At 44.5% G+C, this 16,152-nt stretch overlaps 2 protein-coding genes across 4 annotated transcripts in view; one reads left to right on the top strand and one right to left on the bottom strand.

The window, feature by feature from the left end:
- Positions 1-502: 502 nt before the first annotated feature.
- On the bottom strand, positions 503-4,987 carry atox1 (antioxidant 1 copper chaperone). 2 transcript variants are annotated; one of them, XM_087847286.1, is made up of 4 exons: positions 4,826-4,987; positions 3,520-3,595; positions 2,471-2,609; positions 503-1,170 (listed from the first exon to the last, which is right to left on the bottom strand). In XM_087847286.1, exons 1-3 carry the CDS (start codon positions 4,970-4,972, stop codon positions 2,485-2,487), a joined length of 348 nt encoding a protein of 115 aa, XP_087703412.1. In that variant the 5' UTR covers positions 4,973-4,987; the 3' UTR covers positions 503-1,170; positions 2,471-2,484. The 2 variants fall into 2 exon arrangements, with proteins under 2 accessions (XP_087703412.1, XP_006797705.1); XM_006797642.3 differs by lacking the exon at positions 4,826-4,987 and adding an exon at positions 3,837-3,977.
- The window catches only part of slc36a1 (solute carrier family 36 member 1), a 30,706-nt gene continuing 19,425 nt past the window's right edge, over positions 4,872-16,152 (top strand). The window contains exons 1-9 of one of the 2 annotated variants that reach the window (XM_006797640.3): positions 4,872-5,079; positions 6,734-6,863; positions 8,968-9,079; positions 9,163-9,253; positions 9,339-9,427; positions 12,188-12,277; positions 12,534-12,618; positions 13,913-14,140; positions 15,004-15,102. In XM_006797640.3, coding sequence (XP_006797703.1) covers positions 6,827-6,863; positions 8,968-9,079; positions 9,163-9,253; positions 9,339-9,427; positions 12,188-12,277; positions 12,534-12,618; positions 13,913-14,140; positions 15,004-15,102 — 831 coding nt within the window. In that variant the 5' untranslated portion in view covers positions 4,872-5,079; positions 6,734-6,826. Of the gene's footprint in view, positions 5,080-6,726; positions 6,864-8,967; positions 9,080-9,162; positions 9,254-9,338; positions 9,428-12,187; positions 12,278-12,533; positions 12,619-13,912; positions 14,141-15,003; positions 15,103-16,152 lie in introns of both variants that reach the window. The other variant, XM_006797639.3, reaches the window with a different exon arrangement.

The following is a 16,152-nucleotide window of genomic DNA, read 5'->3' as shown; positions in this document are numbered from 1 at the left end:
GGGTGAAAACACACCTGAATCACGTGATTAATTCATTACCAGGCCTCTGGAGAACTTCAAGACATGTTAAGGAGGTTATTCAGCCATTTAAATCAGCCGGACACATCTAAAACCTGTAGGACACAGGCCCTTTGAGGCCTGGAGTTCCCCACCCCTGCTTTATGGGCACAGACTAAATTTAATGATTTTGAGCTATTTGGTCACTAACACGTCTGTCCTACAGCGGCCACTCTAGCTAGGATCATGCAATGGAGAGGGAGGGGGAAGAAAACAGAATTCAGCTGACTGCAAGCAGGTGGTGAAATTTTACACTGTTCCTTTAAGATTTCCTCGCAGTAGGACAGAGCATATCTGAGGTCAAAGGTTAGTACAGACTATTACACAACCTACAGTTTAAAAAAAAAAGATAATTTTAGTATATTTGCATTTGTATGCTGAACAGAGACAATATTTTGTAGACAGTGTTTTTCTAAAAAGACTCAAGTGGAAATAAAGTCTGACGTACTGAAGACAGAAATGATTTATTTTCTCCAGCATTGAGACATTCGAGCATTATGGAGACAGCGGGCGAGGAGGAGAGCTCCTTACATTCCTAAAAATCACAAAAACAGCAGAGAATAGACTGTAGTGTTGAGGAGCAGAGGGGAGGTGCAGCAGGTGGTCCCACCCTCACCACCACATGGTGCGGAGCTCCAAATATCCTCACACAGCAGAGCTTCAAATGGTCTTTTTATGAATAAAATCAACAAATTTAATAAAACAGGTTCAGCAAACACAGCCAACAGGTTTCATCATTTACACCCCAGGAAATGGAGTCATCGTCATCATCATCATCATCATTATCATCATATAGCTGAAACTAAATCTAAGATGCTGCTTTTTCCTTTTTTCATTTACAGCCTGAAGGTAAAGGTTTGGAGATGATTACACTCGGCAGGTTTGTGTGAGGACGATGTTTTAACTCAGGAGGTCAAAGGAGGCACACTTCCTGTCTGCATCAAGTGTGTGTGTGTGTGTGTGTGTGTGTGTGTGTGTGGGGGGGGGGGGGGGGGGGGGGGTTGTTTGTGCGTGACAGCTGGATGGGATGGGGTGCAGACTCACTGAGGGTCTCTCAGACTTTAACTTGAATTTCATCTTAAATCTTCAGTTTGCAGCAGCAAGAATTATTTCCTAAAGCAAGACAAAAAAAAGATATTTGCATTAAAAAAAAATATGAAAAAATAAAAGTGTAACTCTACTAATTGTGATGTGACTCTGAATGAAGTGTTGGGGGATCTGAGACAAGCAGAAGATAAACATCCTCTAAATGTGCACAAAGGTTAAAGTCAGCCGATGGAGCGCGCTCTCCTGTTAACGTTTCTGTGGGCTGCTGGAAGAAGATCGTGTCTCTGATATGTTCCTGCATGCAGTAAACTCAGCACGAAACTGCAGACTTACAGGAACTTTATGGCCGTCATAAATAGGGCTGGGTATCGTCACTGATTTCTAGAATCGATTCAATTCCGATTCACAAGGTCCCAAATCGATTCGATCCACGATTCGATTTAATTCGATTCGATTCGATTCACTTCGATTTGAATCTGGGAAATTTTGACAGTCAGATATATTATAATTCAGATCAGTACATTTACATATTTTTGTATCTATAAAAAGGAAGCTGACACAAGCAAGACTTTATCAAAGGTGTGAGCGTCACAGCAGAGGCAATTGTGTCAAAGTAGCTGAAGATAAAACACAGAAAAACATGAAGGCAATTTTCCTGGCCTGGGATTTTATAAAAATATTCTGCAGTACATCAAAAACAAAAGAAAACCATTAATCAACACATGAACATTACCTCTGAAGTTACTGCGGTTTTATTAGAGACACCCCTAAGCGTTTTGCATTTTGCATAAGGGGGGGGAGAGGGAGAGAGAGAGAGAGAGAGCTGTGCATCGTGGTCGAAGCAAAACAGTAAAAGTCAGAGTGAATACATGACGATGTTTATGTGAAGCGTAGTTTGGATCTTCTTTTGCTGCTGGTTCGGTCAATATTGTTTGGAGAGACATCAAACTAACAGCTTTAGAATCAGCGCATAAAGGGCGTGAACACAAAGCGCGGACTGCCGACAGATCAGAATCAGCGAGCTGTCGGCTTTCAGCCCCGACCGTGAGAAAGGCGACAACTAACTGATTCTGATCCGCGGGTTGCGCTGTGTGTTTAAGTCTTTGTGCAGAATCCGTGTTCCTGCTCTCATTTACTGTCTTAGCTGTTTGGTGGTTGTTGAAATTTTGTGAGATTTCACCAGAGATTCTGGCTTTTCGGGCAAAATAAATTTATATTAAAAAAATCGATTCAGGATTTTAATGAATCGATTTTACGTAATCCAAGCCAGAATCGATTTTAATCGATAAATCGATTATAAAAACCCACCCCTAGTCATAAACATCAATCTACAGAAAACACGTGGACTATAAACGCTCCGGGTCACCTGGTGCAGGTCCTTCACTTCGTGCCGTTGTATTTGACCTCCTTTCCAGACTTTTGCAGCGCCGTCATCAGAACATCCACGTCTTTGTCAGACTCGATCCAAACCAGCTTCTTCGGCAGGTCAATTTCAAACTTTACATCTGGGAACAGGAACATAAAAACAAAATCACATCGATGTCTCTGTCTCCCTAAAACAGTCAGCATTACCACTGATGGGAGGACGTGCTGTAAAAACAGAAGTGATACTTGGATCATTGAGTCACACGAGGCTAAAAGGAAAACAGCAGCATCAGGGGACCTGTGGGCCGAACGTGAGGAACTGGATCCTCTGTAACAGACAGAACGAAACATGCTTCTGGTTTTTGCAATGGTTGCTGCACAGGCTGAGACCACCTTCACTAACTTCTGATGGGCACATGCAGTATGAAAAACTGCTCGGGTCAGCACAAAAAAAGGGTTGCTTTTGGGGAAAAGAGTTAAATGTCATCACTGCACGTAGCTGAGCTGCTCCCAGTTTGGATTCAGGAGACACACAAACTCTCTACTTTTAAGATTAGGCTTCAAACTTTCCTAGCATATAGTTAGGGCTGGACCAGGTGACGCTGGACCAGGTGACGCTGGACCAGGTGACGCTGGACCAGGTGACGCTGGACCAGGTGACGCTGGACCAGGTGACCCTGAACGTTTCCTTCACATCTACCCCCCCCCCCCCCCCCACCCCACCACTCTGCTCAATACTTTAATCTCCTCATAGCTCCTGTGACAGCAGAGCTAACACTGTGAGGCGGTGATCCTCCAAATGCTGTAACTTTCTACAAAGCACCAGGAAAGATGTAGATAATTACCCAAACCAATAATAATTGCGGAGAGTCAGGTGAAAACCATAACCGTCTGCATGAGCGTCACATGCCAAGTGTATGATTGCTCTGTTTATACTGGAGTCTCTCCACTCCAGTATAAACTAACTGCTGCCATGAGAGGACTGTATAAACAAAACTGAACTGCTGGGTTTTCCTGTGCTTTCGTGTCAGATATGACGATCAGCCTCACCTCCCATCTTGTTCAGGATCCTGGTAACAGCTCCTGAGCAACCCTCACACGTCATGGCCACCTCAAACTCGTGCTTCTGTCAGACACACATCAAAGTCCGGTTAAAGTGAACCCCACACCTCATTTCCTGAAACATGTACAACATTTACAACAAAGTAAGCCGAGCAGTGCAGCTGCAAGAGCCCCCGGTTATGATTTAAAGTTACTTCAGAACAAGAACACTCCTGTACCCTGTGCACGGACATTTAGAAAGCAGCTACGGACTAACGTTAAACTTAACGCCGACAAAACTGCATAAATCTCCCCTAAAACCTTACAGTCATGTCTGAAGTGACGTGTTCTAACCCGGCGAACAGACCGGCTGTAGACTTTTGCCTCCACGTAACTACACGGCTCCAAATACTCCCAGGATGGGACTGCTGTTTAGCCGCAAGCTAGCTGCAGTTAGCACAACAAACACCGGATATCCGGGTTAAGAATACCAGATTTTCAAGATTTTCAAGACCGTTTTCACAATGTTTATATCTAATATACATAAAATAACCCTTTAATCAAAATAATTTTATTTTAACATGAACGGTACACTTTTAGTGTCACTTGGCTAAATAGGTTGGTTGAGCAAGCTGAACAAGTTTAATAATAATAATAAAAATATTAAAAACAAACTTATTGTAATCCCAAAAAGTTGATCGGTTCATTCTCGGCGTATCGTTTCCAGTGGGAGAAACGTCTCAGCTGACTGCAAGTTTCCAACATTATAATCAGTGCATTTGCATAATGAATGAAAGTAGCACCAACGGCGAACAATGGGCTGTGAGGCCAGTTTCTTGATGATTAATATGCAAACTGTCGTGACCAATGACTAACAACCACTGATTGATCAGAGGCCATGAGTACCATTCACTGAGAGTCGGAGAAGTCTGCAATCATAACGCAGTAAGACTGTGAAAGCTGTACTCTTAGGCCCCCAGTCTTTACCTTGTCCTAGCTACCCCGGTGAAAACAGCAAGCGAACCTAAATCCTTAAACGAGTTTCCAAAATAAAAGCCCAATGAATCCGAAAGCAGATTTGAGAATATGAGAAGAGAGCTAACTGCATTATACAGCGTTTTAGTCTAAGTAATCGTATTCCTTTCGATAAGCTCACGTAAAACTAGTGATTTTATTTATTTATTTATTTATTTATTTATTTATTTATTTATTGTGTAGAAGTGAATATACAGGACTGCGCAAATGGTAACAGAAAACTGAGAAAAAAAAGATTAAACCAATAAATAATAAAAATAAAATAAAATGGTTTACCAACCGCCACGACATTATAATCCGTATCTATGGCAACGGGATCACGTCGAACGCCACGACCGTCCCTCTCTACAATGTCATGTGACCACACCGCTGGCTGTCCTGTTGGAGAGTCGAGCCCGACAGAGCACAGTCCCGCTTTGCCTTCCATCTGTGCTGCTTCGCCACCATGAGCACGATACAAAAATAAAGCGGCCTGCGGCGGACTGAGAGCTGATAACGAGGCCAGGAGGACCGAGTCCGCGCGGTGTCTGCGAGGTAAGGCTGGCCGCTGCTGCCGCGGCTCGGTGTTTACACCGAAAATGGCACCGCAGCACACAGCTAACTGTGGCTAACAGCTAACCCTCCGTTCACAGCCGGTTTTGCGGGACCGTGGGCTCGTTTATTGTGTTTATGGCAGGAATGCCCGTCGGGTCTGTGTCCGTTGACAGTTTAAAATGATGCGATTATCGCGCTGACTGCCGTTAAAGCACCGAGGGGGGCGGGGGCTCGGGCTCGGGCTGGGACTGTCACGGTTTACCTGCACAGTAAAATACACAGCAGCTCATATCTGTTTTAACGCGAGGGCCAGAAGACGAAAACAGAAGAAAAAGAAAATAGCAGAAAGTAAATAAACATGACAAATACGCTAACTCGACTGGCGCGGTTTCTGAAGAGCAGCTGGGGTCAACATCTGCACAGGTACACTTTAAACCTCCTCCTGTTTGTAGGTAAATATATAAAGGCTTCTTCTCTCCAGAGGAGATAAACACGTGATATAACGAGCTCATTTTCATGTTGCTCAGCCATCAATGTACACAGTGTTCCACAGCAGCAGGCTCCGTGTCACATTTACCTGATAAACACACGCTGATTATGATCATTGGCCATTAGATTAAACCAGAGTGTAAGAGAGAGAGCATCGGGACACACCTAAGCATCAGGACGAGCTCGATCAGTAACGTCTAATCGTAGTTTCTGAGAATGGCTGAATGAATCTTTATAACTCTCAGCAGTGTTTCCTGCTCAGGTAAATCACTTCCTGCTCACCTGGGTGACATTTTTATTTATATACTTTCCAATTTGATTATTGGTGTGAAATAAAAACATGCTCATTTGTCAGCTCAGCCGGCCGAGGAGGCTTTGAATCAGCTGTATGCACAGTGTTACAGATATCACCCAACAACAGCTGAATGTCACACTGACTGCTTTTAGGAAAGAACGTTCAGTTATGAAGGTACTTGAAGATGAGCACCTTCGAAATGTGATATTTAATAACTGATTGCTTCGTTCTGCGGGTGAAGCCTGAAATATAAAGCAGCTGTGTGGGAGCACAAAAGCGAGAAGCAATGCTGCAGGACTGAACCTTTCTGTTACATAGTGAAATAAAAGCCCACATTGAGCTGCTGATGCTGTTTTAAGTGCAGAAACTGCGCGCTGTGCTGTTCAGGCCTCTCGTGTCATGACTCGCTGTAAAAAAAAAAAAAACTAACACAAAACAAAATGCTGAGTCGCTCCTGATGGCGACACTTTGGCCACGCTTGGTAAACCGCTGCTGGGAAACACGCTCCTCTGAAGAGGAAGTGCCAGGAGAAGTCAAGCCTCAGAATTGTCTCCTAAAAACCTCTTCCGGCTTTTCTTCCGAAAGCCATCAGACACGAACAACGAAGCGTGTGTTTGAAACCTTGTGCGAGTATGAAGGAGGTCATGAAGTCTGTTTCCCTTCAATGTTAGCATGATTAACCTCACAGCAGCTGTGTTATTGGTCATATAATGTCATTAAGAAGGCTCCAGCAATGCAAACACGGTGCAGAGGTCCAGTTCAGGGACTCGTGCAGCAGCCTGTGAGCATGCTCAGTTTCTGACTCTGTTTTTGTTTTGCTGCTGCCAGATCTCATTGTCTTCTTATCTCTTATCTCTTTGCAGTGGACAGGCGTCCACGCTGGACTCCCTGATCTCGCTGCATTAGGTTCCGTGAGGCTGGGAGAGACGACGCCCGGCTGTCTGCCAAACCTTCCCACCCAGCATGATGGCGTCCAGCGACGTAGACAGCCGAGGCGAAGGTAGTAAAGTCAGGACGATGGTTAAAAATGATACGGTGCACGAACATGAGCCGGGACCACAGTCACACAGGGATTATGTGTAATCCCAGCTGGCAGGTAGACGGTGAATCATCAAAGCAGCTTTCACTTCATCTACAGAATCCGTCTGCTGGCTGGCTCGCATCTGGTTTGGCGGGAGGTCACGGCCAGACACGAAGTGCTCGTTATGAGCGGTCACGACATAGATCTGTGAGCGAGCATGTTCAGTTTGTAGATGTGGATTAGAAGATTGTTGACTGAAGTTTGATGTTGCTTATGCCGTGGTTTCATTGTTACACTCGTTCATGTTATTTAGCATGTAGGGAGGGAGCACGGGAAGGCATGAGTGTAACTGTGCCTCTGGTACAAAGATTAAAGCAACACAGCGGAAATGAGTCCATCAGAGGGGCAGCTCAGAGTCAGAGAGGCTGAGATGGTCTGAGCATGTGTGGAGGATGAAGATGGAGTTGCCAAGCAGGAGGAGAACAGGAAGACATGCAGAGGGGTGGTGTGACAGAGGAGGAAGGAAGGATAGGAGGAGATGGAGGCAGATGATGCGCTGCGGTGACATGTACAATGTTTACCTCCAAAAATCAAACTTGCCTCCTTTAAAAAGCTGAAAGGTCAGCTGAGGTCGGAGAGGGTCACTTTATCATCATCAGCAAAGGAACGCATCAGAGTCTGATTCAGTCTCTGCATCGCTGAGTAGTTCTTCATGTTCTTCAATGTTAATTTTGATTGGTCATCAGTTATTAGTTAATTCAAAGAATCAAGCTTTTTTCTTCCCATCAGTATTTTCAGATTAAAGGTCGTGTTTAAGGCTGAAGAAAGTGGGTTGCTCTACAGCTTGTTTTAATCCTTGAGTGTGACGGCAGTGACCGCCTGTCTGTTTGGTGTCTGTGGGTCGCTGATGTGCTGCCGTCAGTCGTTCTGAGTTCTTAGATAAGTCAGAGATGGTTCCTTAGTGTAGGAGCACAAAGTGGGTTTTACTTTCTAAAGACTTTAAATACATGCAGCTGCTGCAGCGTGTGTGTGTTTGTGTTTCTGTCTAGCTATCTTTGTGAGGACCAAAATCTTCATTCTACTATAATTGTGAGAACCAACAGTCACTTGTGAGGACACACTCACCGGTCCTCACAAGTTTGAAGGCCTCTTTGAGGCTCAAAATGTGGTTTTAGTGTCAGGGTTACAATTAGGTTATGGTTAGGTTTAGGCATTCATTTTTGATGGTTAGGGTAAGGGGCTAGGGAAAGCATTGTGTTAATGAAGGTCCTCACTAAGATGGCTTGTGTGTGTGTGTGTGTGTTGTGTGAGTAATAGAGTTTTATGTGTGTGCTTAGCATTAATAAGCATGTATGTGTGGACGCCAGATACAGTGGGGGTGGGGTGATATAATGTCCACTTTCATTTATAATTGAAAACCTCCCTTTGAGGCTATTTTCAGTTTACCTGCTGGTCTGAGATCAAATAAAGAGCAAAGATAAGAAGTGTTTGGTGACAGGTTCATGAGTGCAAGGCTCGGGTTCCTCTGAACGTAGTTACTATGCTCTCAGATCTTTAAAGACGCTTTTATAACTGTTAGTTTTATAGCGCTGTGTCTCAGCTCAGTTCACAGCTTCCTGCTGTTCTGCTCTCACGTGGAAGTACTTCCAGTTTTTATCATGAAGGGCTAATAAGAGTCATGAACAAGTACTAAAGCGCCACATTATTAAACACAGCACTGAGCCCAATGTGTGCCTTCAGGACTTCCTTTTTATTGCAGTCAGGTGATCTTCAGTTATCACCGTGTTTATAGTCATGTGCAGCGAGCCTCATGCACGGCCAGACCTGAAGGGTTTCTTCTCCAACTTCAAGTCTTTCAGGTCCTGTAGTTTGTCACTGAGAGTGTAGGTGTCAGGTCACATGACGAGGTGGATGACACCTGTGTGTATATAACCGGACTGTCACATCACTGTGAAAGGTGACGGTGCAGGAAAGCTTGCTTACACACTGCTGACTGACATAAGACAGGGTGGTAAACACATCAGAGGGTCACGTGATGTCAAACACATGGTTTTCGTCTTTGTCTCTTTGCCTCTCGTCTCAGCTTTGTTGTCCGACCAAAATCCGTCTGAGCTGGACGCTCTGTGTCCGTCTCCTCCGGGACCGTCCAGACCCCAACGCAACTACGAGAGGATAGGAGGACAGGCGGGGACCTCGTGAGTAAAATGCCTTCGGACTGTCCAATGCAGGACGTGCAGATCTGGCTGGTCTGATTCTAACTTTATTTTTCGTGCTGCAGTTTTTTCCAGACTCTGATCCACCTGCTCAAAGGGAATATTGGTACAGGCCTGCTGGGTCTGCCTCTGGCTGTCAAGAATGCAGGGCTGGTGGTAAGCATACCTGCAAAGGTCACATGACACAGAATTAGTCTGAGCCTTTAAACGCCACACAAACTCTGTCTGTGTTTGTGTGCAGCTCGGACCCATCAGTCTTCTGGTCATGGGCATCATCGCGGTCCACTGCATGAAGCTGCTGGTGACGTGTTCCCACCACCTCAGTGCAAAGTAAGTATCTCGATTCTCGCTCTTCAGCCCTCAAAAACACAAACATCTGGTTTGATTTCCTCACAAACATCCCGTCGTCCTCCGTAATCCGCACAGCCTCAGCCCACACACATTCAGATAAAAGCTCACTCCTGTTCTTCATCTAACACAAACACTCGATACAGGGATCGGATGGGAACACATAATACACAGAATAAAAGCTTTTTTTTTAATGTTTCTCAAAGTAGCTGGAGGCTCAGCAGGAAGACTGTAAGGTCCCTGTGTTTGGACGTGGCTGAGAGGATAAGTGCGTCACTTCAATATAACTTTGCGTTGGAGCAGAGCGGCTCTTTGCTCTTTGCTCAAATGAGATGTAAAATGTCAGGAAAATGCTGTTTTTCTTTCACTGCACACACGCCTGGAAGCAGCAGACTGTAAAATAACTACCAGCCCGATTGACGCACTCACCTGATGTTTGCAGCAGCTAATGTGTGACCGGCAGTGTGTCAAGACTTATGAGATGAATCCTCATCAATTCTGAATAGATTTTAATGATCACTAAATCACTGATTTCTACTTTCCACAATAATGCAGTAAGACACACATTTCAGCTTTTATTTTGAAAGGGTTTTTTGGAGCGTGTAAATGCACTAGTGTCTGAAACACTCTGGGTCAGCTTCTGTATTTAAATGTGCTGAAGGCTGTAAATCAAACAGACGACACAGAAAGGTTCAGACATGTTTCACAGCAGGTTTGTTTGTTTAATTTTCAGAGCTCAGAGGAGAGTTTCCATCTGATCTGACACCAGTGTGGGTTCTGATACAATTGATATTGATCAACCCACCTCTAGTTAAAATGTACATCAGGCAGGTCATTGAGCAAAATCTCTAATGACTAGTTTTTGGGTTGTGTTTTTTTAACTTTGAGTATTTCACATTAAAATTCCAGTTAAAGCGATAATCATGTGATAAAATTGTGAGTCTAAAGGCGGGTGCAGGGTGTCCCCCACCACATGTAATTTAAAACTTTACTAATTTTGATTTTGTATATTTAGGCGATGAAAGCTGCTACCATTATGCCTTATATTTATAGATGAGGTAGCATGAGGCACAAGAGCAAATTAAACTAGGTTTGTGGGCTGGTGTCATGTGACGCTGGTATCATCAGATCATGAGAACAAAACAGTCTGAGTCTGTGGCTCTGCTGAGAAATCAGCTGTATGTTGATGCACAGATCCAGTGAATCCAGTGCTGATGATGAATCCTGTCTGTTTTATGATGTCTCTGAGCTGCACGTTTTATTTTATTATTTTTAACTAACTGGAGAGGTCAAGCTGGGTTTCTGTAAGGTGTGCTCGAGTCCTCGTTGCTTTGAGTCTTTCTGTTTGAACTGCGTCCTTCATGCCTTTGCAGCAGATCAAGCGCAGCTCATTTTAATCTCCTTTGCACTAAAACCACACTCGTCCTCGCATGTTTGCTCTGCAGCGGCTTCGTTGTGTTTGCTGTTGTTCCTGCTTGAGGCTCATCAGCTGTCACAGACATTACCAAACACTGTCACCGTGACCTGTGATCAGCCCCACCTCTCCGTGGCGATCGCCACATCGGTTCAGTTTTAGTGGGATTACATAAGTGAAGCCATGTGGCCGAAAACCCAGAGTACCGGGGCTTATCTGTTTTACAGCTGGTGACACGTGGCAGCTCACCAGATTACTGCAGTCACTATTAGACTTTAATTAGTGTACTACCTGTGACTGAACCTGCCCGTCCACCCCTCGCCCGCCCTTTGCCCAGTTCACACGGCGATCCATTAGCTGGGATTAAATAGATCAAGGAGATCGCGAGCGTGAACGGACACCTCTGCACCGTCACGTATCAGCTGAGGAGACACAGAAGTGGTCGCGGCCCTTCCTGTTTTTAGAGGTTTCATTTTTGCAGAGTCAGTCGTCACTTCTCTGATTCTGTCATAGATATGGAAGAACCGCAGTTACCCAATAAGGGTTAAAACTAAACTTAATTTTCTTATTTCTTTGTCAACTCGTTGGGCATGTGCACCTGTGTACAAGCCTTACTAAGGATTTTATTGTTTTTAACTCTTCATATATAACGTTTATCTGTTTTTACTTCAGAGGGTTTCTGCAGGCTTTATCATTTTAGCTCATTTCGTGTGCTTCTGGGCTCCTGAAATGTCCCAAAGTCAGGGTATCTGTGAGCTGCTCTGTTAGTACAGTAACCTCGCAGCAGCCATGTTATGGGTCACATGATGTCATTAAAATGCTCCAAAAGCCTCCAACAGCACAAACACGTCCAGAAGTCCAGTTCCGGTGATGCTAGCAGACAGCTAGCAGCTACAGCTGCCTGTGTCACCATCCACCTGTCAGTCAGAGAGGCCACGCTCCTGATCGTGCAAGCTTTAAGCCTTAATGCAATTTAAGCAGCTGAGTTATAAATCATCCATAGAGACTAAACCAGTGTCTGTGTCGGCCTGTAAACATGTGGGAGCTGGCTCACTGCTGCCTCTGCTGGACACCAGATGAACTGCTTTGTTCACACAAGCTTTGGAGCTTAAGCTTGTGTTCAGGCGGTGTTTACTGCAGTGAACTTATAAACTGTATATTAAAGATGGACATGGCTTCTCCAGGCTTGTAAAATGAAGCTGGTACCTGGATACCTTTATGTCCAGCAGGGGGTGACTTTTCTGTGCTGGTTATTTTCAGTTTGGTTATTTAGCTTCATGTCAGCTGAAACTGACTGACACCTGGATTTCCCCCACCCCTTCCCGCAGGATGAACCGACCATCTCTGACCTACGGCGAGGCTGTGCAGTACGGGATGGAAAACGTGCCGTGGCTGAGGCGACATTCACAGTGGGGAAAGTAAGAAACACGCTCACCTGTTCTGCTCAGTGTTTCTTTAGACACCGTCAAGAAAACAAATTAATTTTAATATGTAAAGCATGTAAAGATGTCAGATTTAGTCCCACAGGCATAAGAAAAAATAAATAAATAAAAAAACTTACATTTTTTAAAGGAAAGGAAATTCTTTCAGACCTGTGAACCTTAAAGAATTAAATATGTGATCAGAGAGACGTCGTTCTGTTCTGTGTTTTAACTGTTTCATCGTCTCGCTCAGGCGGACCGTCAACCTGTTCCTCATCATCACACAGCTGGGCTTCTGCTGTGTCTACTTCGTCTTCCTCAGTGACAACGTCAAGCAGGTCAACACACTCACATAATCAGATGCACTCACAGACTCACCGACAGACACACCGACATTCACAAACTCACAGATACACTCACACACGCACTCACAGACACAGTTTAATTGTCCCTGTCAGCGTTACAGAGTGAGGTGTTTTTGTACCATGTGATTTTCACCTGTGGTGTTTATTGGGCTGATAACCACAGAGCTGGAGCCAGTGTGACCTCAGTGACCTCACAGATGTTTTAGTTTTGTTTTACTGATCTGAACTTCATAAATCAGTACGGATCATTTCTTCATAAAAAAAAACAAGACGGACTCTGAAAGTTATAAAAACTAAAAGTGAAACTTTAAAAGTATCCTAGAAGCTAAACTAAAGTGAAAATGAAAGATTTAGAGATACATTCAAATTTTTTTAAAAAAATGGAAAGCTGTAATAACTCCAGATCAAACCCCTGCATGCAGGTGAGCCACCCAGAAGGCTGTGCCATGTTACAACAAATCTTTGCAAAGTTTTGCACTCATGGAAAACCTGAAAATGTTCTCCAGAAGTAATCTGTCCTATCGGGCCAAGTGTGAGGAGGCATGCTGAGCTTCATCCACCTGCTTCAGTTTACAGAAAGTGCAGACAGACTGACTGTAGAGTAAACACATGATCTAATAATTTTATGGATGTTTTTCCATGAGTAAATATTTAATTATGTTCGGTTCATACTCCTGTGGTTTTGTCTTTACTGAGAGAATAGAATACCATGAAACACACTGATATGGTGGAAAATCAGATGATTATCACTTATTTCAGCAGGGAGTGTGTGAGGTGATGGAAATGATGGCGATCAACAGGCTCAGTTTGTGTAGTTCGGTTTTTAGCCACTAGGGGGTGCCGCCTGCCTGCATGTATTTTGTGTCCGCTCATTTTTGCTGAAGCAGCAGTGAAACATCTGGACTCGTTTCAGTAAATACAGAGCCGTGTGTTGAAGAGCTGAGCACAAACATGACACAAACACAGACCTGAAATATCCACAGTTTCAACCTTTCGGAGAAGACCACACATTCCATTTCCAGGTGGACAAGCTCCATGCTCTTACTTTGAAAGACACGTGATATTCTGTTATTTATTTTCACAGAGAGAATTTCGTATGATTTTATGTCTCAGAAAACCTGCACACACTGCCCGAGCTCCAGCTCTAATTGGTTTGAGCCTGCAGACGATCTCTATCCAGTCCTGGGTTGTAATCACTCCTTTGGTGTTTAAGACCTTTTCAGCATAATGAGCATCATCCTCTCTTTATCTGACCTGCCTTCACCAGGTGGTAGAAGCTGCCAACGCCACCACCATCAGCTGCCAGACGAACTACACCAACCAGACTCAGGTCCTGGTCCCGAGCTTTGACTCTCGCCTCTACATGCTCTGCTTCCTCCCTGCCATCATCCTGCTGGTCTTTATCCGCAACCTGAAGTGCCTGGCCCCGTTCTCTCTGGGGGCCAATGTGGCCATGACGGCCAGTTTGTTCCTGATCTACTACTACTCACTCACGGTGAGCCGCAGGTTTCTCTCTGATTCGATTGACCTTCAGTCAAGGTTGTAGCCTCGTTTTTCACTCTCTGTGGTCTCATTAAGTCGTTACATTGAGCAGAAGCTTGTTTGTTACCTGGATAAGTAAGAGCTCCCTGCAGCAGCGTGTGGTGGAGAAGGTTGTGCGTGCAGCCTGTGAGATGACTGTGGCTGATGGATCATCTGAGCAGCACATTTGGGGATAAGCAGAGCATAAAACAATCTGGATCTTCTGCTGCTCGGTGGGACTTTTTCCTCTCGACATGAGCTCTGATTTGAACACCAGGATGATGATGATAATAATGTACTTTTTTAATCACTTCAGATAGTTTTCAGGGTTCAGGCTCATCCTGCTGACCTTTTTTAATGAAATGCATCATCCAGTCGAAGTTTGCAGACAGAAGGTTAACTCGGTGCTCCTCTGCAGATACCTGCACACAGACACATGCTTTATAATAAATCATGCACAGGTAGTATATTTAGTGCTTAGGTGACCCTCCATCTCGCAGTAGAGAAAGAATCATTGATGTCCCAGACCTGAGTTTGAATTTTCAAAATAAGAGTCAAAAGATAAAGAAATAATGGCATGTGTCTGACACAGCTGGCCGAGCTGCTTGCGTGGAGCTCTGTGAGCGGATGCTCTCTTATTTATATTGTTGTGAAGAACAGGGCTGTCGTGCAGATAACATTTAACACCTCACTCCATCTGTAATTTTTTAGTCTGCAGCAGTTCATTTTCATTGTGCAGCTTTTTCTCAGCTAATCATGTTAAGAGTAGCGAGGATGCGATTAGTTGAAGAACAGCTCTAACTGGCTTTGGATCTATTTTGTTTTGTTTCTCTACAGAACATCTCAAACCCCACTGACCTTCCAAAAGTTGGCAGAGCTAAAGACTACCCTCTCTTCTTCGGAACGGCCATTTTTGCCTTCGAAGGCATCGGAGTGGTGAGTGAGCGGCTGATGGTAACACATTCACGCATGTGCTGCCGAAAACTTTAAGACTGTATCAATGTGAAACACCTGTGTGCATCGATTACGTGGATTATAAACAGCACTGTTATCTCCCCCTGCATTACCGTTGGATTTCTTTATGCAAATGAGGCATCATGCATCACGCTGCTGGGGTGGGGGACTGGAGATAGGAGAGCAGCAGGGGTCCAGAAAGAGGGGGATTACACCAGCACGTCACACTGACCAGCCTGTGTTTGTACCAGGTGTAAACACGCTGTTGTCATAAATGTCAGGGGTGTTTTCTGAGGTGCTTCTCATTTTTAATAACAGAGTGTGGAATGTAAAGTCTGTGAATGATTTTACTCTGTCAAAATCCCCGTGTTCACCTACGTCACGCTCAGATGTGATGATACTGTTGACTGTAATGCAGGTATACAAACTTTGACATCACTATAAATATTTTCAGATTTACAGGCCCATATAGCACACAGAGACGGTGCTTTTTAATCATTTTTTTAATCGTGTCTTCATCAGTGCAGCAGATATCACGTGTCACAGATCTGCGATCTGTGCAGCTGCGAGTGTCAGTGTGAGTCACCTGTCAGAGTAATAAAGTGCATTCTGGGTAAACTTTGAGGGCTCGTGTCAGCATATGAAAGGTCTCCTGTTATCTACATAGGCCAGGCTCACCTTCAAGCTGTGACTCCTTCACAGTCATTTTCTAATACTGTCATATTTGAATTAAAAAGTGCCGCATGACTGAGAGCGGCCGGCTCGGGTTCGAGTCCAACCCGCAGCCCTTTGCCGCATGTTTCCCTCCGCTTTCCGGTCAGTCTTCTCTGTATCTGTCGAAGACAGAAAAAGGCCAAAAATATGTATATTTTTTTAAGTGCCAGATTTGCACCCACCCCTGTGTACGATCAGAACTGGAAAGTATTCACAGTATGAAGCACAACGTGAGTCAAAATCAGTCGTCCGATTTCAGAGCGTTTAAAGTCCACCGCCGCTCACCGGTGACCATTGAAGCACACACGGTGTGTAACC

This window comes from Neolamprologus brichardi, chromosome 2 (assembly GCF_056152115.1).
Source record: "Neolamprologus brichardi isolate AB-2024 chromosome 2, ASM5615211v1, whole genome shotgun sequence".
Classification (NCBI taxonomy): Eukaryota; Metazoa; Chordata; class Actinopteri; order Cichliformes; family Cichlidae; genus Neolamprologus; species Neolamprologus brichardi.
Note: the sequence above shows the minus strand (reverse complement) of the source record. Positions and strands in the feature narration are given on the sequence as shown.